A 26,314-nucleotide genomic window follows, 5' to 3' on the forward strand; every position below is an offset into this window, starting at 1 on the left:
CACGGAATTACTCAGCATACGACTGTATCCATACAGCAAGGAAGCTGGATGTCAGTTTTGCACAATCAGTGATTAATCTCACACATTTGCCTCTCTTTTTGTGACAAAACAAATCCTTTGGAATCCAAGGCCTTGCAAGAACTACCCGTTTTAACAGTTGGCATTTATTATGCCTGTCTAATGCAAACTTTCACAATCTGCTACCCAGTTGGAGAACAGGAACAGAGCCCCAGAGGCATTTAGACTGAGGTGAGAGTTTAGACTAACTCAAAACTAACACTTGTTCTGTAATGACTCATGCTCCTCACCAAGGGTAAATCAGAGGCGTGATGCCGGTTGTATGAGCTGGAAGTGGCGAGCTGACCTCTCCCAGCACCGCTTCTGAAAGTGGCTGGCTCTGCTGCTCCAGCCAAACGCCTGCCCTTTCCCTCCACCCCTTCCTCCCCAGACGCCGAAAGCACAGCACTGCCTGGAGAGGGCTCAGGACACTTTCCCACAGCCCCCAGTGCCAGGCCAGGCTGTCAGGACAAGACTGAGCCCTATAGTTTTCAAATTGCATTTAAAAGAAAACTCTGCTATTTTCTCTCCTAAAAAATAAATGCTGGATGCAGACTGCAGGACAGTGTGATGTGGAATAAGGATTTTGGGGGGAGGTTTTTTCCCACAAACTACTTAGCTTGCTTGGCAGTCCCTGTTGATGAAATTATTTGTGAAGTTATTGCATGGTCTCCGTTTCCTCTGCTGAAATATGCATTCTTTCAGCATTATAACCTTACGTAATTATGAAGGAAGCACAAGATGACACCACAATTATCCAGGATTTTCTAAGCAGACTGCGTTAACCTTGCAGTTCACTTGTGAAAAAGTAGTGCTTAGTATGAACAAATTTCATCTTCTCAGCAGGCTGCATGAGCACTTCTGCAGGATGGGAGAACTCCACCACACCACCAAATAACATTGCCCTTGAGGTACTATTACCCCAAGATATTTTTGAGTTAGATTTTTAATACACAGAAAAAGCAAAAGAACAGAGCCTCAGTTAACCGTATTCATTCAGTACATCCCTTATTGAACTCCATATGGTGATGCCTTTTCATGCTTTTATGACGTAACATCATAAAGGTATCAACCAAAAAAATCAGCATACAATTATATTAAAATGAACATTTTTGTATTTTGTATATTTTATTCTTGAAAATTTAGGGGAAGTTAATCCTACAGGTTTTCTCATTTGTATTAAATTCAGATTCTCTTGTCACATCCCAATAACCATGTGTGTAACACGGACTGTCAGTGTTACATACTAACATAAACAGCAGATATCAAAATGGTTGCACTTGAATGACAGTTGAATACACAAAGTTTATGCATGCTACGATTCTTTAGCCTGAAAAGAGAGAGTTGCAGGGAGAATTTAATAAAAGGAAAATGAAATTATGAGTTGTGCTAAGAATGTGAATAGGGAACAATTACTCACTGCTTCTCACAGTCCAAGAAGGGGGTTATCAAATGAAATTATCAAGCAGTAAATTGGAAACCAATAAAAAGATGTGATTTTTCACATAATGCCTAAGTAAATTTTGAGTTGTGTTGTCTCAGTGCCCTGTGGACAAAAGAGTACCAGGGTTCTAAAGATAATTAGACAAAGTAATGGAAGAAAAATCCATCAGAGGCTATCCAAGTCAGAGATTTGACCTCTGCCTTAGCTCTCTGGAAGACAGAAAGGTGTAGGGGGAGGCATTGCTCTGGTTTTGTTCTTTGTTCATTCAGATCTCTGCTATGAAATGTTGTCAGGTCAGTGATGGAGAGGTAAAGGGATTTTTGGTCTGACCCAGCATGGTTGTTCAAGTGTTCCTAGGAAAGTTGATATGGTGTTTGAAAGTAGCCTCTACCCTCATTTATTAAAAGCCTAGGCTTTTCAGGATAAGACTGTTCCAAACTTTGCTCTCCCCAGCACCCTGCTCCATCCAGGCACTGGGTGAAATGACAACCAAAATGACAAATTGTTATATGGCAACTGATTTCATAAAACGATTACTACTGATGCAGTGCACAATGAAGAGAAATAATAGTCTGAGTAAATGTGTCTCAGATAACCCATAATCCAAAAGGTAGTTATCTTTCCTACTACAAATGATGGAAGTATTTGCAGCTGGTGGGGCAGATCGCTAAATCTGCCACTTCTAATTCCTTTTGTGGACTCACTCAGCATCTTGCAGGAGTGACCTCTCAATTCTGTAAGCTTATTCCTGAAAGCTTGGGTATTTCTTGTCTCCCCTGAGTGCTAGAGTGTGCTCAGTCGTAACCTCTCCCATCTGAAAAGCAGTTAAAAGCTACTCCTAGCGCTCAGAATAAAATGAAGGTGTCGAAAATATCAGTGCTCAGTTCTCAGCACTGGGTGATCCTTTCTCTTATTAAAACCATTTGAAAGCCTTTCCAAAGAAAATTAAGACCATGAAGAAATAAATTCTGCATACTCATGCTATTCTCTTGCTTCTGTTGCACTAGAGATGAATGAGGCCTAAGAAACAAAGTTCAGAAGGTCAGTGACATAAGGAAGAAATATGTGTTAGAAGTTAATTCATCTCCGTTATCTGTCTTTTTAATGGTTGAGAAATTTTAGAGTGATTATTTTTTTCAAAGAAAACATAATGTTACTCGAAGGTGCCTGCATCCTGTTTAAAGCAAGAGAAAACAAGAATAAATGCTGTTGGGAAAAAGTTTTGAATATTTGTTTTGTAACTGAATTTAAATTTGTAACCATCATTCTATTTAGCAGACGACTCAAGTGCTTAACATTCATTTTGATAGGAGGAGAAATGACATTAGCATAGAAGGTATTCTGATTTTTGAGCGTTGGCACATAATTATCCCTAAATCATTCATGACGTCAAACAATTTCTAGTCCTGTTCACGTTGGCGTTGAGTTTCATGTTTGCTTGACAGCTTGTATTACACTTGACCTGACATCACATCAGTGATGGAAGAAAGAGATTAGCTTTGTTTTCATATATGTTGTTTGCTTACCAGCATGTTATGGAAATACATAACAGCAGAGAAAAAACGCAATGAATACATTGGCAAAAGTTTCATTATACCAAGTAACGTTTGAGTTTCCTGAGTAAAGCATGTACAAAAGAAATTAGACACTTATTAAACAAAGTGACCTACAGGAATGAGTGTGAAAGCTTGTTCTGTGTTTGATAATCAAACATAATTCAAAGCTCTGAACATGTTTGGGGTAAAAGCTAGATCATGGTTTTCATGATGAGCTGTTCCATTGTTGATGGAAACGAAAACCCCAGTGCTTTTCAAGGCACAAAAGGGATGAGCTGCCATAGGCAGAAGGATAATGAAAGCCAACAAACTTTTCAGCCAAGTATATGAATCAGAATTTTGTAATTAGCACTGGGCAAATAATTGCTTCTTTGATTGAGTGACTAAACTGAAAAGTCAGGATAATGCTTAGCTCTGGGTCAGACACAAGTAATTGCTTGCTTTCTCTCATGGCAAAAACTATTGTTGGGGAGTGGGTTTTTTTGGTGGAAAGGGGGTGGAGAGGAAATGAAAGAACAAGTTGAACTTTTCATCTAACACAAGCAAATCTTTTATTTTTACCCTTTAGTTAAAGCTGGCTAAAAAAGTGAAACATCACCTCAAAGCAAAAATTCTCATTTTGATTTTTTCAGTGCCTCTTCAGTTTTTGACAATCACTTATTTTGAATTAGACTTCAATTCCTAAATACTTTAGCCTGATTCAAAATAGCACTTTTCAACTAATATCACTTGTTGGTTTTCTTCTTCTACATTTATTATTGCCTCCAAGTCCCAGGTTTTGACATAAGAATAGCAAAGCAGTGGTTTAGAAGCAGAGAAAAGAATGAATTGCCTCGCGATGGATCGATTAGTGGTAATAAGTAGTAAAGATTACTATTAGGGTATGAGTTTCAGAAAACTAACCTGTAAATTGACTCTCTCTTCTCTTCGTCCAGCTTCTGCGGACTGAATGGTACAGAACTGCAGACTGAGCAGCCTGAGGGGACTGATATCCCTTTGCCTCTGCCCCCAGGGAGAGACCAGGCAGCAGGTCCAGCACAGAAAACAAAGGGCATGAAGGTGCCCACCAAGCACCTGGCTGGCAGTTTGTAGAGTGCAGTCTTTACATTTGGATTCCCATACAGTTGACTGTTGGACTTCTTCCTTCTTAATGCTTCTACTTGAACTAACTTGTCCGAGTCCCTATCTGGTAAGATACCTATAGCTGGTATACTCAAATTGGAAGCTAGTTGTTCCATGGGGAAGGGATGAGATGAAAGCTAAAGGTCACCAACCTCTTTTGAGGAGCCATTTCATATTCTTCCTCCCCTTCAGTCATTCCCTTCAGACACGATCTTGTTTCTCTTTCAGGGCTAAGTGTTGCATGGGGAAAAAGAGGCCTGATTGTCACTGGATTGAACATAAATTCATGGAGCTGGGGAGCAAGGAGGACTCTCCTCTTGCCAAAGCAGAGAATTGCTATACATCATTGCACAGGCAAATTATCCTAAGTGGGGTAAGAAGGACTGTAACGGAAGCAAGGTCACAGCTCTACTCCCTGACTGGTGCAATAAAATGGCTGATGGTGCAAAATCAAGGAAGAATTTCCACAATGTACTGCATAAGTTATACATTCTTCCATGCCTCTAGGACCATGAACGTTACCCTCAAGGAGCAATGCAGCCATATGCTATCTCTGAACAGAACTATATTTAAAGGACCAAAGGTAACCTGAAAAAAAAATGTTCCCCATAAAGTTAACTACTCAAAAAACCTACTTAAGTACCTGCAGTAATTTTTTTTCCCAGCATGCACCTGGAATGAATATTCCAAATATTCACTTAAATCTGAAATCAAGCCAAATGCTATTCCCAATTTTTAAACTTGTCACTTATATCTATGACTTCACATAAAGTAGAAGCAAAAAGCAGTCAAGCATCCTAAGGACTTTCTAACTACCTGGCATGGCCTGAACGATGGAAAGCAGGCTAAAAAAGAGTTACGTGAAAGTCTCAAAGGAAAACCAGGTGAGGTGCTTTCCATAAGATTTACACACACACTCACAAAACTGACAAGTTGCAAAACAATCTGCATAATTATACAAGGTACCTTTCTACATATTCCCATCGAGTATGCATGCCATGGTGATGTAATGTTCCCAAGGTCAGGATGCTAACAATGTATTTTGCATTTAGCTTCAAAGATCACATCACATCATGTTCATCTTCTACTTGATATTAAAACTGCATAAAACCTTCCGCAGAGTACATCTCTCTACGGAAATTCCAGCTTGCCTCAGGTGCCACTTGCTAAATTAGACACACTCATTTGTTTCAAAAGAGCACAAAAAGGATTTTAAAAAGCACAGAAGCTTTTCCCCCCTCCAGTTATCCTATACTGCACTACTATGGAGCAATTGTTCAGCAGAGATAAATTATGGTGAAATACGTCTTTCTGGATAGCAAAATGTCTTCCAGCTTTCAAGTAAGCTTTTCCAGAAGGTATCAGTACAACGCTTTCTGATTTCTAACTTGGGGCAATAACTTCTAATGTAATTCAAATAACAGGCCATAAAAAGAAGTAAGAAAAAGAAGGAAATTGTCTTTAGAAGTAGTCTTAGACTGTTGTAATTCCAATTTGTCACTGCTGCTGGATTCTGACATATAATATCAAAAGCACTATCAGGCAGCAAGGAGGAACCCAATGTGTTTGCCTTACAACCTGAAATGGGCTTTTTGCTTCCGACAATAATGGAGAAATCAGTCTACCTTTTGGAATAGAAATGGCACCATTATTTATATGACCTGAAAGTTACCTTTTTACCTCTCTCAAGAAGATATAGACAAATGCTGTTCATTCATACGGTTGAGTAACCTTTGTAAAGGTTTTAACCTTTTAAAACAACATTGGCATTATGCAGATTACATGAGCAGGGTTTTGTCAGAAGTCTACTTAGCATTCATTGCTGTGTAGTGGTCTTGACTAGATCGACACACATGAAAACCATATCTGCAGGAGGTTGCAAAGACAAATAATTCTTGAATGGTTGAACAGCTTTGCAAAAAGCTGCATTCTCCTTAAGCAAAGCTGGGAAGAATCTTGTTAATTCAAGTCTGTCTGGGATAATTGTGGAGCCATCTTCATATACCAAAAGCATTCTCAGATAACAACATTCTGTGCCAGCTACTCTGCCACTTGATTTTTGCAGACAGCTGGACAGAAAGAAATGAAGCCCCTGTACTTTACCTTTATAATCAGGGAATTTTCCACTTGCTGATCAAGGAATGATTGTCAAGAAAAATTAAGACCAAAAGGCAGCTTTACATGTTGGCATAGGCAATGTACAGAACACACAGGAAAAGCTTTCAACTACTGTTAAGCAACAGTATAGCTTAACAAAATAAAAATAAAGCAAGCTAAAACTTCAATGTCCAATAAGCCTGTTATCAACACTTCATAGAGTCTGTCTATTTAAAAGGCTACATATTGTATTATATTACATTAAATATATAATATTGCATTCAATCCTGTTGCGCTGCATAGAAGCATGTACTATTGAAACTAGGACCTCTCAAAACGCAGGGTTACGACTTGACCACAAGGTGGGAGCATTGCTCATCACACATACCCAGGGCACATTAGGCTTTGTATGTACTAGCTGTTCAAGATACAAATATCCTGTCTTATTTCTGTGCTATAACCTGCAAACGCGCATGTTACCACTAGAATAATAAGTTCCCAGTACAAACACACAAAAAAGAACCTTTTAATTGTCTGTAATTGCTAGCTTGTCGTGGTTTAATCCTAGCCAGCAACTAAGCACCACGCAGCCGCTCACTCACTCCCCCCACACCCAGTGGGATGGGGGAGAAAATCGGGAAAAGAAGCAAAACCCGTGGGTTGAGATAAGAACAGTTTAATAGAACAGAAAAGAAGAAACTAATAATGATAATGATAAACACTAATAAAATGACAACAGCAATAATAGAAGGATTGGAATGTACAAATGATGCACAGGGCAATTGCTCACCACCCACCGATCAACACCCAGCTAGTCCCCGAGCAGCAATTCCCCACCCCCACTCCCCAGTTCCTATACTAAATGGGACGTCCCATGGTATGGAATACACCGTTAGCCAGTTTGGGTCAGGTGCCCTGGCTCTGTCCTGCGCCAACTTCTTGTGCCCCTCCAGCCTTCTCACTGGCTGGGCATGAGAAGCTGAAAAATCCTTGACTTTAGTCTAAACTCTACTGAGCAACAACTGAAAACATCAGTGTTATCAACATTCTTTGCATACTGAATTCAAAACATAGCACCGTACCAGCTACTAGGAAGACAGTTAACTCTATCCCAGCTGAAACCAGGACATAGCTGAAAAGAAATACTTGAATAAACTGTGTTTTGGTCCCCGGCACAAAGAGTTGCACTGAAAACTTTGTATTTACATTGCCGAATCTTTTCCCAGTAGGAGAAAAATGAGGACGTGGTAGACATAACCTGTGAAAGTGGTAATCATGGAATCATAGAATAGTGTGGGTTGGAAGGGACCTTTAAAGGTCATCTAGTCCAACCCCCTGCCATGGGCAGGGACATGTTCAATTAGACCAAGTTGCTCAGAGCCCCATCCAGCCTGACCTTAAACACTTCAGGGATGGGGCATTTACAGCCTCTGGGCAACCTGATCCAGTATTTCACCACCCTCATAGTAAAAAATTTCTTCCTTATATCTAGTCTGAAATGGGGAAGAATAATTTTCTCATTTGTTGCCAGTTTTGTAAGCAGAAAAAAATTGCAAAAAAGAAAGTTTGTGAATGTAGACGAAAATTACTTCCATGTGACCGTTTTTGAATTTTCCATTCAAAGTGTTGAAAAGCAACTATTTCACATGGGGAAATCAGGTTTTCCAAAATGGTTTAATAATGTTCTATCCCACAGGAAACATTTGATGAACTACTTGTGCTGATGATGTCTCTGATAGGGCTGTGTCTTTATGTGGGAAATGGCAGCCCCATATCTCTTTTCTTGGAACTGAAAATGTGGGCAGCACTGAGTTAAGAAGCATCTCCCACAGAAAAAAGCCAATAATATGAAGATTAGATTAACATGAGGAGACTAGCCTATGTTCAAGAGACTTGCACAGGATTTTGAAGCAGTTAAGACTGAAATCTAAGGCATGACTGCAGCTTACAAAGCCATGCTCAAGCTAGTTTTAAAGTAGTTGGCTTTGGTACAGATAGAGTCAGTGGCATGAAGCTCTGGCTAGATGCATACATAGTTCCTCGCTTTCTCAGCGAGCTTGATCCCTGTTTCTAGAGGCATGACCATTTAACTATTTTTTGGGTAGCTTCAAGGTAACTCTGATACAGAAGCTGCATTTCACACCTGTGACTACAGTGAGGACATGCAGCTTCAGTGTCTTTGTGTCCACATGGGATAGTTACTCTGTGTGTCCCTGGCCACTTGGCTCCCGTTGTAGTAGGACAAATGTGTTGGAAATATTTTGGCACGTACGTATTCCTATAACAAGATATGACAATAATTTCCTTTGTATACGCTCAAAAAGCAACTTGGACACAGATCCTGCAAAGATATATGCAATACACACTCTGCAGCTTTTTTCTCCAGATGCAGGATGCCTGTGCAGTAGGACAGGGTAGCAGACTGACCTCACTTGGGAGCAGGGCTCTAGCTGATGCTAATGGGTGGGAGTGAGAAAGCTGAAGCCCTCATAGTAAATCTACACAAATGGGCACCTGTTTAATACAAATACACTCCAGCTACATACTGAACAGAGGCTGTAAAACCCAAGTACACTTGACCCTGCAAAAAGTCCAGGCTGAGTTTCACCCACCAGCAAACTACATGGTGAATGCATTATAGCTGTAACCTCAATCTTTCTAACACCCCCGCTTAATATTTTTTTCCAGCATGTGAAAGACCATGTACAGGCACGTCAGAAAGCATATGTTTGGCTAAACATTTCAGTAGTCTGCAAACAGCTATGTATTATCCATGGATAATGTTCCTTTCTCCACATCCCTCACATGGCTGGTAAGGAGATTTGCTCTGGAGTGAGTAATGAACAGAACAGGTTGCACAGTATTTGTCGAAACAGAAGTGCCACTCTAGCGCTTTCCTTTCTAGGGTGCATCATTCACAATTTTTGTCCTGATTTCTATGAGATTGTTAGCTATAATCTGTCTCTACAGCATCCGAATGAAAAACATTCAGCCTACAAATTGTCCTTGCGTGGTTACAGTTGTTTATTCGCTGTAATCAGCTGGTCCCATGGTATTGGTCTTTTCCCTAAGGGGATGAGCAAAACATTTTCTTACAGGAGAACAAATAGACATTAAACAACCAACACCACACAAAGACTAGCAACTTGCAAGGAACCAAATTCACACCCTCAATCTTCAAGTCAGCATGAAACAATCACTTCTTGGTTCTCCAGCCCAACCAAATAGGTGCCCCTAATCTTTCCAAGATTCTTGAGAGTGCAGGCCTTCAAATGTAACCTGGTCCTCAAAGTTAGGGATTCCCGGGTCTACTCTTGTGTCTGGGCTGATGCTCCTGAGTCCTCCTAAAGAAGCCCCAGTGTTTCTGCATCCACTTGGTCCTGCCAGGGCTGCAGCCTTCTAGCACAGCCACTGCTCAGCCATCACCCACCGCAGTGGGGAGAGTAGCCATTCTGCCCATTAATTCTCCTGGGACCTTGATAGTTACATAGAGCACTGCACGTATTCGTGAACATCTGAAGAGTAGCGTGTTATTTGAGTATTTGTGCTTAATTTCTGCATGACTGCAGAAAGAGTTGTGAATGGTACTTGTTCAAGACTGTTTTCCTGACAGACACTTAACTCAACTGTGTAAATAATATGACCTCTTAAAAAAATAATTGAATTTTCCTAAAGAATTGTTGCTAAGGGTCCTCTTAAAAAAAAAGACCCTGTTTATATGTCTGAAATTAATACATACTTCTAGATGAATTTTTCTACATTTTTACTTGAGGTATCACATTTTCTTCTTATTTATCACTTTGCTAGAGCAATAGGATTTTTAAATAGTTTCTTAAAAGGAAGCAATAAAAGAAAACATGGTATCATTCTAAACTGCAGTACTTAAAATGAAGTTGTCTTTCTTGACCATCAAAACAAACTACTGTATTATTTACATTTAGGAATAGCTGTGTTTCAGTGGATTTCACTGAGACATGCAGAAAGAAAATGCCAGCTCTAACATTAGTTTCCATTTATTTTGCTACCTAATACTTTAGCAATTGCTTTTGGAGCAACGTGGGTTCAGTTACTATCTCAGAGCCCTGTGGTACACAGCTAAGGAGGTGCAAAAGGGTAAACATGCCACAGACCTTACAGCTGGTTTTCCACTTTGCTAAGGCTACTAAAACTTCTGCGGACCTCTACACTAGGCTCAGAATAATCTGACTTTATTCCCAGATGCTCAAGAAACCATCCTATGGCTTGAGATTCCTTCAGTTCAACAATGTTTCAGCAACATCCCTTTTCTATAGCATCCTTAATAGGACGTCTATGCTGATGTGCTCACTCCTGATTGCTTCCCACACCTGTGGTTCAACAGCACTTGGCAAATTCCCCCTCAGACAATTAAGTCAAGAAAGCTTTGTGTTTGTATTGGTGTAGTATAGCATGCAATCTCGAAAAACAGGCACACCTTGAGAATGCCAAATGCAAGATCAAATGAAAAATAACTTGAAAGGAGAGCTCTAGCAGAACAGGGCTCCTTCAGCTGCAGTGTCTAAAAAACCTTGTGCAGGTGTTTTCTTAGCTCTGTTTTTTGCATCTCCCATACAGCCTGTCCTAACAGAGAGCAGAATACGACCCAAAGAAAGTCAGAAGGACAGAACCTCACAAATCCACATTTCCTATTAAGCAACTCCAATAATCCAGGATTTTTCTTGCAGGCATGCACAAAAATTGATGGATAAGGCTTACGAAAAGAAGTGGTGCTAGACATTATGTGAAAGGGATGATTTTCCCCCAGAATGCCCCAATGGCTTTTTTCAAGCCTAATGACTGTTTCTGTTAAGTCTGTTTCTGGTTACCACACCATTTTTTGGTTTTAGAATAAACTGCAGATGTTTAGGAAACAGTAGATTGCATATAAAAATGGGTGACAAACTGTAATAAAATGTTGTCCTTACCAACTGTTTTCTTTGATTCATCCCCCACACTGGACTGATCTTTTTTGTCCAACTTACTGTCTTCCTTTAATTCACCTAGAAAGAAGCAATAAGAAACATTATAAGCATTTTAATGCAGACTGCAGTTTATTAATGCTTGTAACTCAAATTGCAACATCCAAAGGAGCTGTTCCTTAGGAGAAAAGGTCTGAATTCACAAGGAACTGGATTAACACATCTTCATAGAATAAAGCACCAGACAAAATTTATCCAACTACTACAGAAAATCAAGCCTTACAATCTACTTTTAAATTTATTCTAATTGTTCACACCTTTTTAAGTACACATGCAAACTCATACTCCCTCTGATTGTATCTAGGCCATTAAAAAACCTGAGCACAACCTTCATTTCAAAATCAGGACTCCGAAACATTTATGCTTTCAAAAGACTAAGACCCTGTGAGACTTCAACATAAGTCTCTGCATTAAGAACCACCTTAGATATCCCAAACAGTCCTATATAATGTTATCTTGCTTTCTCTTACCAGTTTCCTTTATCCACAGATTCATTTGGGTTGGTCCTTTGATGACGGTATCAGGGAACAAACAATCATCCTAGCATTGATCACTGGCTTTAGAGTCTTTGTAGAAAACCAGGAGAGCAAGGCCTTTGGCAGAGCAACGGTTGATGCAGAATGAAAATGGCAACTTTAGCTGGGTTGTATTTTATGAAGCCAGGAAAGTTAACCAGAGTCATTCTCATTTTCTGTCCTCTACTAGTCATACAGCAGAGCATATCAGACCTTCCCAGACCATCCCTTCATTGAATGAGAATGCCAAATGCAAGATCAAATGAAAAATAACTTAAAGGGAGAACTCTAGCAGAACAGGGCTCCTTCAGCTGCAGTGTCTAAACATCAGCAAAGAAGGTGTCCTTCCTTCGGATGTCCAGAGAAGCAACAGCAGCCTGCCCAGATGGGAGCAGGCAGCTCAGCTTTTCCTTTCCCCCCAGAGGAGTAGCACTGAATTTGTGACCCACACCTTAACACAAAAAACTGTAGAAGTCTCGCTTCAGAATTTTGTAGATGTGAGGTATGTTACAGGGCTGCATTAAAGTGATGCTTATTCCATTTGTATTACTATTTTTGTTAGTATAACTACTTCCCAGCCTTTGGATCAAGATTATAGGTATTGTGTGTTAAAGAGGATCTAACCTGCCTTCAAAATAGTCATGGCCAGTGGATATTTATTTTTGGAACAACTCAAAAAAAGAGAAATTTCAGAGAAGCAAAGTCTCCCTCTTCCACGTTGTGCCCTAAACACTAGAATATTTCTTATTCTTGGATGACACAGGATCGATCTTCCTCTCCATTTAAGCTTCATCATGGTATAAAAGAGGAATGCTTTTCAAATCTTAAAATATTTAACAAGATGGAAAAAACATGTCCTGTTCAGTTCTCATTCAGAGCTAAAACTTTTCATATTTTCCTTCCTAAGTTTGCTGTGTGGGTTAGAGAAAAATGAAAGCAAGATGATACAGACAAGCAGTAACCTCCTCAGCTTATGACACTGCCATTGACTTGGGCTAATTGAAAAGAGAGGTATGAGCGGCTCCAAGCAGGAGGTGTCTGCTTGACGAAGGTGGCCTCTAAAAGAAGGACACTGTCTTCAGCAAATGAAATGAAAATGTATCTAGCAAAGCACAAAAGTCTTCCTGCATTTCGTCCACCATCATATGCCTGACGGTAATGATGAGCTAATAATGCTATATTCGACCACTGCATAAAGAAGTTGCTTGACCTTAAGAGTGTGCAGGAGAAGATGATGAACATCCACACATACGTTATTTCAGTTTGATCTCTCTGAGAAAGCACATGGGCAGCGAGTGACTAAGAGAGACTTTCAACTCACCTGACAACACAATTTCTGAACTTTCATTGAATATAACTTATTATGAATAGGGGACTTCTGAGTATTGTAATATCTACCCTGCCATACTGCCAGCAGCAGAGCAGAACGATGATCATAATGATCTTTTTGAAAGGGATTACAAAGGCAGAGAAATAATAAGGTAAATACTTTACAATGAGATATTAACATATAGGCACAAAGGAAGCTGTGGTGAACCCAGAGATATGAATGTTAAGATTTCATCAGTTTCCAAAGACTCTGCAGTGATTGTACCTCATAAAGGCCTTATCCCATAAATTAAGGAGCAGAATTTCTTTTCCTGAGGAAGACACTAATTTTCAGAAATCATTATAATTCCTTTCAAAGCGTTTTTGACACCTGCAGCAGAGAGACATTGCAGAAAAAGGTACTGTCAAAATCACTAGAGCACACTTAACCCCTGTATTGCTAGACGCATGTAAAACAAAGGATTTCAGAAGAAAAGTCTGATGCAGTCTAACTGGGATTTCATATGTCCCCATCCTTTTTGTCTCCTTGGGGGGCCCATTCCTATTCACCCGTGTAACGCTGTCTGAAGACAAATTCCATATATAACAGAGCATGACAGCTTGGATCCCCATAGTCCTTCCAATCTCAAAAAACCCTAATGATGAAGTGATCACTGGGAAATGCCAGAAGCCAAGTGAAATACATGAGAATCATATCAGGAATGTTTTAAACAGAATTTCTGCCTCTGCTGCCATCGAAACTTACTGCTTGAGCCTGGGACTTTCAAAGCCTGTATGCTCACTCAGGCTTTTTCTAAAAGGATGCTTCAAAGTCTGAGGGTTTTGCTGGTTTTGGACTGGCTGATACTAGCCAAGTTTGTGACAAGTCACATGTGGCTGTACTGTCATTTTTTAATAATGGCTTCAAGGAGCAGGAGCTGGGGAGGGAAGGACAGTGTCTAAAGAGACACTTGGCCAAGAGACAGCTGATGTGTTCTCATGGGTCTAATAATTTTTTTTTAATGTTTAATACAATTTGCAAACATTTCTTCCACCTTTCTTGGGTGTAAAGCGTGATTCGTATTTTGACACAGTTCTACAGCAAGTTAAAACATAAATAAAATTTCTGGAAAAAAAAAGAATATCTCCATAAAAAGGCTTGTGACTCCCCTAATAAAAAAAAACTAAGCAAAGGAAGCATAAATAAAGTAACCCTTAAAAACAGTGGGGGGAGGGGAAATCCTCTGTCCCAAAACATATTTATAGCTGTGACTCTGTTCAAAGATACCTTTAACTGGCCTTAAAAAGAGTTTATAAGACAACTTTGGCTTCTCCTCTGTCAGTTACCCAAACAACGAAGCTGTTCATTGAACCAAGGGTATTTGTTTCAGCTTTTCAGCCTGTGTATCATAAGAGGCTGCTTCATTTTCATGAGAAAAGACATTTTTTCCTTTCCTCCAAAAGCACCAAGCAGGTATAATGAACCCCATCTTCTACAGAAGAACAGTACGTGGGAGTTAATTTACAGGTTACAATTCCCATATGCAGGTGACTATGCCTATGTCCAGGAAAAGGCTCTGAGCCCACGACATCCTTTCAGGACACCAGGTTCCCCCATCACTGAGATGAGATACTGATTTTAGGGCTGGATTTACATTTCAGTGGAAGGAGAGAACTCACCATTCTGGACATGCTGTTTCTCTTCTCCTGCTGCGTGATAAGAGTCCGTTCCCTTATCTGTCCTAGGTGCATTTTTCCCTTGAGAGGCTTCGTGTTTGTTCACCCCAGTTTGCTGAGTCCCATTTACATGATTCTTACTGGAATCTGCGCTTTTGTTTTCCCCAGGATTTGGTTCTTTGCTGTTCTCTGTCTTTGCTGCTGTGGCATCTTCAGCTGGCTTCTTCTCATCCTTTTCATCTGTTTTCTTTTCATCTGTTCCTTGATGAGCATTTTCCTCTGCTTCTTTCTTAGCTTTTTCTTCTGCATCTTCAGCAAAGAAAGAAGCAAAACAAGGAAAGAAATCATGATTATCAGTCAATTTGACAAGAATGATGTAACTCACACATCTAAGTCTACTTCAACTTTTTACATGCAAACAGCGGTTACTTAGATAAATGTAGGAATTGACTTGATACGGGAAAAAGAGCACTGGAGAACATTTAAGGAAGTATTCTGAAAAAACACCCCATGTTGGCCTAAATGTATATGATGTGCATGTCTTTTTTTTACTATATAAGGTTCACCTTGAAAATGAAGTTCCTCAAAATTCTTAAAAGGCAAATTAAAAAGAGATATTAGCTATTGAAGGCTCTAGGCGTGCCCAGGTTAATTTCATTTTTGACACACAACAATCAGTCAAATGACATTCAGTTTATCTCATACCATACTATGTAACTCTAAGCACATAAGAAGTTTTGGTTCTTTGGTATTTACTTTTTTTCCCTCTTGTTCCAGGTTGCTTCCAATGCCAGCTTCCTAATCTCTTCTGTTGCACTTACTGTTATCCTTTCTTTATGGCTCTGTTCTTTCTTGGCAAACTAATATATTGCTACTAGTACTTGCTCTTCCACTTCAAAAAGTCTTGCAGTCAATCAGAAATATGCAAAGGTATAAATTCACAAGTGAGTGTTGAACAATGGCAGCATCTCAAAATACTGTCATTCAGAAAAAAAAATGAATTCACTGAGAAGCCATTTTCCCCCATTCAGGATACTACTCCTGTTTTTGTTTCTTATCCAAACCATAGGTACTGATGCAACCCACACTTACAACATAGGTTGCAAATACTTTGCCTCCAGGTGTTGAGATCACTACATTTCTAGCCCAGGTTGGGTACAGCACACCCCCACAGACTCAGCTGCAAAGGCTCCGTGTGGCTTCCTGCCTCACACTGGAAAGCAGGACTCAACCACAGTCCCTCAGTGCAGCCCTTGAGCTAATAAACAAGGCTGGGTGTGCGCAGACTCTGGGCAGAGACTCCATAATTTTCTGTCCTTTTTCCATGATCAATAGAGACTTATCTGCCAAAGCAGGTCAGTAGCTCAGCACACACTCTATTTGGAACCTGTGAGCTTATGCAGTTTCAAGAGCATATCTATATCCATACTGAGTCTAAGCATTCAGATGTGACCACCCTACGCCTGTATTAAAGATTCCTGGGTCGGCAATATCCCAGCCCACTCATTACCCCATCGTGGGCAACCAATTGCACTTTAATTGTGATAGGAATCACAGATGTACCTCCTGTTTTCTCAGAGATCATGTAAACTGATGAGGAGAGGAGCAGATCCTACAAAACACTGAATAATGTCTACCTTGGTCCTGCGAAAGTATTCTTGACATCTATAGGGAAGATGGTTTGTGCCTTACAGGAGCAGGCTCTTGGCCAGTGAGTAAAAATTACAAAAGAATTTCTAAGTCTCTTGTCAAATACTTCTTATGAGTGAATCAGAACCAGTTTTGAGAAAAATATACTGATGGCATACAAGAGAGAATGGGGGAAAACTGTCTTTATAAGAAATGCCAATCTATATTTCCTTGCCAGCAGCTAACTAAAGTTAATTAATTTTTAAATTAATAAATTATGGCTCACATGAAAATATAATTAAATTAGATATGAGCCTCCCTCACTTTATTAATCATTCCTGAAATCTATGGTAGCTTCCATAGATAGCTCAGCTAGGTATGTTGATATTTTCTCTGGAGTCTCATGGTATACAGAAGGATTCCTCTCATTTGGGGGTCTGAAAAAGAAATGCTGCATTTTGCACCTGAACCACAGGAGAGATTGTCTCAGGAGACTGAGGCTTGCTACAGCACTGTTGGACGAGTGCCTCTTGTCAAAATTAGTGTCAGAAAATACTTTATCTAAATGGTGCTTTGCACATCAGGGTGTTTGTTCATTCAGTTTTTTAATTTGTAGCTATTTAATGATGATCCTTTAAGCAAAAAGAGATCAGTAATAAACCCACTTACTTTGCCCACACAGTCCGAGAAATCTTCTATAAATACCACACTCAGGATAAAAATAGCTCACTGATGCTTTTTGGGATAATGCCATTACCAAAGGGAATACAGTATTCTATAAATAATTTAATAATAATAATAATAACAGTAATAGTAAGAATAATAGATGGTTTCCACCCCTTCTGATCCTCAGTTGCTATCTTATCTTAATAATTCTTATTTTTATTGGCAGAGCATCTTGATGCATTGCAAGACACCGGTTTGATGGGGGTCAGCAATTTAAATTCCTGCTGTGTGGCAGGCCCTGCTGCACATGGCTAAGACAGGCAAGGCAGATGGAAACGGGTGCAAAGACTTGCTGCAAGTCAGGAGCAAGAGAGCAGCTGAGCAAATGTTTTGATGCAAGGGCTCTGGAGTCCAAGAACAGTTCCTTAGTCCCCAGTCCATACAAGGGTACGCTGAGCCATACATTTGTATAGATCTTTCAGGATAAAAAAATATGTATGCTTGTACTGCTAAATGCACCCAGAAACACAGAAATTATGCAAAAGTCAATGAATTCAGATGAACAGAAGCTGAGACTGCTTTCTGAATCTTTGACCCATGAACTGGGACCCTGATCCAAGTTATTGGAGATGAAGTTTGGCAAAACCATAAAGTAAATCAACTATTCAGGGCTAAACATTGTCAGAAAGGTAAAGATAAAATGACCTACTCCAGGGGTCCTATGTCTAATATGCAGACTGGTGAGCTCTCTGCTTTCAAGCGATCTATTAATTCTTCCATAGACTATCCTCAGGAGCCACTAGAAGGACTTTTTTTTTATGAGGCAACTGAAAATAAAACATTTTCCAGCTGAAGTATTAATAACCAAAAATTTATCACCAGGATACTTTGTAAAGAATGGCTATGAAATACTGCATCAATACATATTACCAGTAGGAGCATTAAGCCATGTGTGCACATCCACTTGAATCAAAACTTGACATTTACATGTGCACATTTAGAAAAAACTCTTTATGTAAAGCAGTCACTGCAAGTGGGTATAAAGCACACTTAAAAGTTAAATATCCAGAACTTATTATGATCTACTCTATATATTTGTTTTAGGTGAAATATAAGATGGATTTTATTTATTTCCCCACAGGTCTCTCTTGCATATAGGATTTTTATCTAGTAGATCCTTAGTAGACAAGCAAATATGTATGGTACATGTTGAAATGAAATCCTTAAAACTAGTTAACTGTATTGGCTTCATTCACTCAACAGTCCTATACTGTGAGACACTGACCATGTTAAATGCTTTGCTTGTTTCATTAGCTTTAATTTGTTTGGTCCACAAAGAACTGGGAAATAGTAAATACCGATTAAAAAAATAAAAGCTTTAAAAACAGCCCCTGGCAAATAAGCAGATTTTGAATTACGTTTCTGTTTTCATTTTCATGGAATGCCTAGAAAGGCTTTTCCTGAATGGCAAATTTTAATCACAAAGGAATATTTAATTTGAATAATAATGCATGCTTTCCTGCACCTTTAGACAGGGCCTTCAGTTGGAGAGGAACAATGTGCTCTGGCAAACAGGAGAACTATGCCAAACCTTCCATCAGTCCTGACGCCAAGGCCACATAATACATTAAAATCGAACTCCTTCCATTTACATGAAATACAACAACTCCATTAAATAAGGGTTTGAGTAACAAGCATTCAGCTCAGATAAGAAATTGTATCACAAACAGTTTCATGAAGAAAAAAAAATAATCAGTGGTACATTGAAGATTTTTGGTTCCAAAGCTGGTCTAAATCACCAGAGGGCTCAAGGAGACCTTGGGCAATCATCCAGCACCTGGAGGCAAGGGGCAGTTATACCTATGTCATTCTCAACAGATGGATATCATTAGTTCCGAAAGGCCTCCAACAATGGAGATTTGCCAATGTCTAACTTATTATCAGTTTATAATCACCTGCCAATTTTTTCTCCTCTTAACAGCCTAGGGTATTTGAATAAAAAAATAATTCCCTTATTTTGCAGCTGCAGTAGTCTTCAGAAAACTGCTTTCAGCTATAAATCTTCTCAGCTATAAACAACAGTTACCATCATTCTTATTGCTGTACTCTGTATTGTCTGCAACTGGTCCATATGTTTCCTGAACTGGAGTGGCCAAAACTGGACGCAGGACTGCTGTAAGGGCCTTGATACTGCTGGAAAAATGGGAAGAATGCCAGAGGGATCTTAGAAGCAAGGTGTGGGTTTTTGGTTTTGGTTTTTTGTTGTTTTTTTTTTTATTTGGGGGTGCAGGGAGGGGTTGGGGGTCTTTTTTAGTAGCATGGCAATATTCAACCATGGTCAACTTGCAACCAACGCAGCTGTCATATTCTCTGAAATATTTGCAGTTCCTCCCAGATTAATGACATCATGAGCATTTGCAGCACAGTTCCCAATTCATTATCCAAGTTATCACTAGAAATAGGAAACCAGCTGTGAATCCAGAATATCTTGTCCTTCTTCCCTGAACTATCATATATACCTTTTTCAGCCTTAACAGTGAACAATTGATAACCTATCTCTACAAATGCTGTTCCAGCTATTTTTGCACCCACCCTGAGTCTGACTCATGACTTTAGGGGACCTCCCTTACAATTACTTTTTTTTCCTCCCATTGTCCATATCCTCTTCATTATGTACACTTACACCATGTAAGAAGAGTATAAGGCACAGATGAGTCACAATATTCCTATCTTTCTGAACTCAGTGTAGGTTGTTGACCTTGAAAAGCAGATTCTTTCAAACTAACAGTGCTTACTTGGAGAATAATTTGATTGAAGAAGAGCTTGAAGAAGAAGAAGTGAAAAGAATTTTTATTCTTTCACTAACAAGCCTGGCTGTTACCTTTGGTGGCTTGTGCTTTCCATTTCTCCCGGTTCTGCTGCACCACCTCAGTCCAGGTGGCTTTAAAACATTTGAAGTCCACAGTGAGTATGGAGCAGTTGAGTGAGGCACTTCCTTCGGACCCAGTGCTCTTGACACTTGATCTTTTAACTTCGGAGGGATTAATGCTATTCAGACTGGGACACAAGATCACAAACACAGAAGAAATCAGTATGCCATACACCCAAGTACAGCTAAGAAGAAATAATGACTGTAAGTCTAGATAACTTAACAGAGTCAACCAGGAAAATCAAAAACTAAGTTTGATTCCCTCATCCTCCCCTCCCTCCGACCCACCCCAGGGCAATGATGTTAAAGCAAACACCACAACCTGAGCCAGTATTAGAAATAAAGGGCAGCTTTTCCCTGCTTATTTTTTGGTATTCACAGTCCCTAAGAAATAGAATCACTCAAAGTGTTGCCATTACCTTTATTGTGCATCTTCACTCCCTAAATATTAATTGGAGAGTCAGACAATTCTAGAAATCAAATATGTCAAAGGAGGAGCCTCCTAAAATTCACCATGGCAGCCATTAGGCACAGGACAGGAGGCCAACCTCTGTCCAGGGCTTGGTGACCTCAGCTGACACCTCAGCTGAAATCAGGCACTCATTTCAGTTACACACCCTACAGTTGTCTTTCAAGGATGGACACTTTATTGCACACATATTGATATAGGCAGCAAGACCACTGACGTAGAAAAATATTAGTGCTTGCTCTTTGTGTAACAGCCCAAGAGTAAAGAAGTCACCTGGGAGAGGGAGTCCTGACTTGGTAGCCCTACCCTAGGGAGCACTAGCCATGTGGCATTTGAATCCCAAGACATGCCCTGTCCACGAAACTACTAAAAGAGTAGTTTCTCTACAACAGCAGAGCAGGTTGAATGGGCCAAGAGTCCTTACAGCTGAATTCCAGGTAAATTCTGGTTGTACTTCACACATTTGCATAACCCTAAATACTGTCACTAAACTGTGCTTATACATCCCAGTCCTCTTTGGTATTTCAATCTCATTTATACTTCTAGACATGAAGAAATGAGTGCCTCAAAACAAGTCCCTCTACCTTCTCTTTGACATTAGTGACTGAGAGAGCACTAAAGTTCACGTGACTGCATGGCTACAACCATCTGTGTTCACTGCCTTTGGAATCATGGCTTGGGTTCATGCCAGCCTCCCCTTTTGCCCTCCCCTGGGCTGGAGTTTCCCTGCAACAAAGTCACGTCACAAGGTGAGCTGCAGTGTTGGCAATGCAGATATGGGGCTTTAAGCCACATGGAAGACATATGCTGTGGTGGGGAAACCGGGGGAGTTGGGTGCAATGGCAGCATGTGCAGAGTGAAAGGAAAGGGCGCATGGTTATTCACCTGGAACGCCTGAACCCAGACATGCCAGAACGGGAAGCTTCATCAATGAGCGGAGTCACAATCTTCTCAGTCATGTCAGTCAGCACAGTAAAAGTGGGTTCCACGATGAAATCAATGAAACCTGAGCAAAAACACAAGCAGAGTCAAGCAGGCAAGACAAGGATTTATGTGGAGTCACTGCTTCAGTGATCACAGACAACCACACTGTAAAAGAGAGCGTAAAAAATTATACCTTGAAAAAGGGATAAGCAAATACTAGAAAGGGAAAATGGAGTTATACATTAATCCCTGACCCAAGAGCCTGGATATAGCATGCAATAAAAGGTACCTACTTCAACACCAGAAAGAAACTGTGGCAAATCAGAACATAAACAGATGCAGTAGAACTTGTTTTATATGAGTAGTGTGATATTTAAGCCAAATTCCTAGCAGATTTGGATAAAACCCAGTTTCAAAGATGAACTCTCTAAAAGCAGAAAATTAATGTAACAGCAATAATACTGGTAAGCTTTGCTGGTGTGGAGTTAACATGCAAACCTCCCTACTGCGTATCAGTGGGTTGCTGTGAATATTCACTCCTCAGTGCTTGGCCAGCTTGCTCTTGTTCATAATAAAAGAGATTTAGATGTTCCCCCCGCCCCTTTTTTAATATAAGGAAAGGAAAAAAATAAAGGGCCAAATAATTTCTACTTCAGTATACAGTTTGGCAGAGATGAATATGGCTCTAATCTGAATGTTGGGAAAGGCAGACTGAAGGGCCCTGTGGCCATAAGCTCATGAGATGAAGGAAAACCAAAGTTGCACAGAAAAAATGTGAGAGTGAGGAGCTTAAAGTACCTTACACCTTCCCCAAAATTCTCACCTGGGGCAAGGGCTATTTCTTATGTTCATTTTAGCACTTCACTTAGCAAATTTCTTAGCGCTGCAGGTAGCCAAGAAAACAATGACATCCTTAATCCCTCCTAAGGCACATCGGGATTCAGGTCTTTCCCTACTGTTACAATTTTTAAAGATTTGGCAATTATCAACTATTAATTATATATTCATACTATTATAATTTCCCTGACTGGGTCATGTTATGTTTCTATGACAGACCTTGGCGATTCTAGGTGATTACAGAAAGATAAAAGGAGAAGACACCACATGGGCCAGGCACCTGAATTCACAGATGCTTTGATCCACATCTTGAGTGCAAAGCAGTTGAGCACCCTTCCAGTTCCATTTCCCTCCCCTGATTTTTGCTAATTTTCTAAAAGGATGGGTAATTAAGTGTATTTTCATGCCTAGCCAAATTAAACATGTTACTTGCAAGTTCTCAGAATTTCATACTAACATTCCATAAATCTGGAGAAAATATGCATTCAGTTGTATCTGAACATCTGAATCGTGTGCCTCCATAACACTGAGACAGTCTTATCTATTCAAATTTAGGGAAAAAAGAACTCCATTCCTCCCACAGAGTTAATCAGAAATGTATGCAGCATAAAGCCACAACAGAAGACTGTGTACTAGATCATAACCCAGATAATCCCAGCAAACTTCATACAATTTTTTAAAAGTGTGCCACAGGAATCCTGAGGATAATGAGAACTTAATTTACTTCTGTGTGTGTGTCTGCCTGTCTATATGGCTCTTCTATTCCTGTTCACTCAAAAAAATTTTTACTTCTTAATGACCGAAGAAACCTAAGCCATCGTACCTTGTCACTTCTGCTTGGCGAGTAATACAACTGCCATTTGCTCCGTCACCACTAACAACCCTGAGACATGCAAATCTCTGATATCAGACACTTGACTGTGTCACTAACTTCAGCAGCAAGGTGGTGGGATCCACTTCCTGCGATACTCAACACTTGCACATAAATACAAGGTCCAGTTTTAAGTGTCTAAGAAACAAGTTTTCCCTGGGAGAAGTCTTGCATTTCATCAACAAAGACAGGCAGAGGTGGCACAAGGGACCACAGGTAAATTCAAAGACAGACCTAGGAGAACCTTTCTTTGATAAGTGGTATTTTTATCTCTATTCCCTAGAACATGAATAAGTTATTCAACTGTTACCTTGAAGTAGGGATTACAATGAAGTTGGGAAACATAATCTGCTATCATAGAAACAAAACCTAGGAATTTATTAATAATTATGTAACTTATGCCATATTCCCAAGTGCCTCTCCCTGCACTGTGTTCTCTCTCTTCCTACCTAAAGACACTATGATTTAAATATGGTGATTTAGTTTGCTAATTAAAACCCTGTATATCAAATGATGAACCTGGGGTTTGAAACCTATTAATGCTAATGACCATTTTATCATCCTTTTTCTTCTTCAATAGAATGAGCGTGTTAAATATTTCTGTACCCCAGTGATTAAGATTATTCTACCAATTAACACTGCATGCTAAGGGTTGATTCCAGGCACATGCCTAGTGTTCGTTCATTCCACCTGAGAACATCACCATGGCAAACACTGGCTAGAGGACACTCTTCCTAAAGCACACCACCACCAAAAAACAAACAAACAAACAAAATAATCATCAGCCTTTATCAATATTTTCTGAAGCTGCAATTTTCTTTCTTGCCAGCCAAAGGACAAAAATAAAAGGATGCTGCTACATTTATCAGCTGCAAAAGAGGACAATGACAACAAAGGCTGATCTCCAGTCAAACAAGCTTCCTACAGTCTGAGACAGACAGAGAAGCTTTAACTCCTCATATTCTTGTTGGGAAATACAAGTCTTGGCCTGGTTTTCTTTGTGGTTTGTCTCCTCCACTCTGATAAGGAGCCTGACTTCCGGACATGAATCTCCCGATTTCTGTATTTCACTGTGGTACAGAAATATTTACCACACTCATTCTACTGAAGAAGAAAAAGGATGATAAATTGGTCATTAGCATTAACATTAATAGGTTTTAAAAACCAGGTTCATTATTTGATATTCAGGGGTTTTTTTAATCAGCAGTTTAAACTCTGAACCATTTCTTCACAAACTGAAGCAACAGGAGAGAGATTCTTTCTTTTGAGGAAGTTTTTGCTGTTAGATTGCTTCATTTCCATGGAAAAAGTCTGTACTGCAAAACCTGCAGTCTGCATTTGTGAAAAACTTGTGTTAATGAAAATTCTTGCCCACTGTTGTTGCATCCACAGTGACCTTAGAGCAGCATACCAGCAACTACAAACAAGTTGAGCGACCAGAACAGGATTTCTAGGCTCTGTCCCTGACAGAACCAAGAGCACAATTTTATGTCACAAAGGACAGAGGCCTTTTCTTTGTGGAAACTGATGGCTGCTTGCTGCAGATAATAGCACAATTTGGAATTCAGTAAGAACTTAGTTTTGCAAAGAAATGTAGTAATTATTATTCCAAGAAACAATTAGTTAAGGCTATTAATCAGGTAAATAAATGAATAGGAACAGATTATTTGTCTGAGAATCTATCCTACAACTTTGAAAGCCTTACCTCAGCAGATAGCCAGAAAATACAAGAGGTTTTAACAAAGGAGACGTTACAGAAAGACACTGCCAATATGCGCAGCAGACTGAGAAATGAAAATTTTATGATGTTAAAAGGCAAGATTTATAGAAAGTAGCCTATTAATGTCAATGGATTACTAAACTGCACAAATCAAATACAATGACAAATAGTATATAACTAAATAAGGATGCCTTTGCGTACTGAAGAGTGCCTCTTTTATAAGGTGGAATTGTGCTGGTGATGGTTTAATTCATCATTAATTTTGCAGTGGCTTGACACAAGGGGCATTGGTGCAGAAGTTTCTTGGCACTTCTGGCCTTTCTGAGCAAAGGAGCACAAAAGAAGAGGACAAGGAAAACTGGTTTCCAAGCACACACAACCCTGCATAGAAGGATCCTGTGGGAAGCACAACTCCTCTTCCCCATAAGGAGTGAGGGACATATCTGAAAGCTGATAGAAGGGATGTGAAAAAGAAGTCTCTACATGCGCTTCTCTCCACACCAGCCAGAGAGAGAGAGCGTTTATCTTCTCCAACAGCACAGCAGTAGGTGTAGTGTGCCCAGGAGCACTCAATATGCGTTTTAGCTGAGACTGCAGCACTTCAAGTTTGCTGCTGCTTCCCTCCACTGAGCTGCTAGCTGAACACAGTTGTACTGCGCTCTACACACATTCCCACTCTTCTGGGTTACCATTGCAGAGGAGTAAACACTACAAGTCTGGCAACCAGGCCAGGCCTTCACAGGGCTTTTCAAGTTCAGATTCTTGGCTGAACTGTCTAAACTTCCAAAGCTAGAAAAATCTGTGATGGGGTCCCTCGTAGAATGGCTTGCCTAACAGGAACAATGAAATAATTCTAAACAGAAATGGCTCTTAGCCACAGATATGAATCTGAACTTTCCTAGGTTCAGGGATATCTTTGTCTTATTCTTTGAGAGAAACTTCATACTTCAAATTTTTTGTTTGCTTTCCTTTAATACATTTTCTCTCTTTCTGCTTCTGGTTTTGATTCCTTCATTTTTGGGGTCCGCATTACCTTTCTTTTGTTATTCCATTTGGTTCCCTGTTCTCCAGTTGAGGTTAGATCATTTCTTCTGTTTAATTCACTTGCTTCCTAGGTATAAAAATCCACCCACAAATCCACCTTTTCTGCTGTCTTTTTTTGCTCCCAGTCTCCTGAACAGTTTTGCTTCACTTAGCCCCTCTTGTTTTCTCACCAAATAACAGGCTTGTTGTCTCATCCTTCTCCTACTTCTTCACTCAACAACTGGAGGACAGGTAGAGAAATAGCTGTTGGTGAGTCTGTAAAAAGATCTCTGTTTCTGAATGGGTGGAGCAGAAAAAGGGTTGCTATTTGCTCAGCTTCAGTGAAAAATATTGGCTGGCTTGAAGCACTGAGACAGAAAGGCTGGGGGGAATAAATGGAAAAACACATAATAAGTTTTGCCCAGGTCATCAAAGGGACTGACGTTACATTTTCATATCCACCAATGATACTC

At 39.8% G+C, this 26,314-nt stretch overlaps 1 protein-coding gene across 5 annotated transcripts in view; it reads right to left on the bottom strand.

Moving 5' to 3' along the window:
- Positions 1–26,314, bottom strand: part of PDE1C (phosphodiesterase 1C) — a 326,062-nt gene that overhangs the window by 23,855 nt on the left and 275,893 nt on the right. For all 5 annotated transcript variants that reach the window (XM_069770055.1, XM_069770081.1, XM_069770062.1 and 2 more), the window contains 4 exons: positions 21,352–21,472; positions 19,950–20,125; positions 14,777–15,076; positions 11,220–11,294 (listed from right to left, as the gene is read on the bottom strand). In XM_069770055.1, the coding sequence (XP_069626156.1) occupies positions 11,220–11,294; positions 14,777–15,076; positions 19,950–20,125; positions 21,352–21,472 (672 nt within the window). The remainder of the gene's footprint in view (positions 1–11,219; positions 11,295–14,776; positions 15,077–19,949; positions 20,126–21,351; positions 21,473–26,314) is intronic.

Source organism: Haliaeetus albicilla, chromosome 2, assembly GCF_947461875.1.
Source record: "Haliaeetus albicilla chromosome 2, bHalAlb1.1, whole genome shotgun sequence".
In the NCBI taxonomy this organism is placed as follows: Eukaryota; Metazoa; Chordata; class Aves; order Accipitriformes; family Accipitridae; genus Haliaeetus; species Haliaeetus albicilla.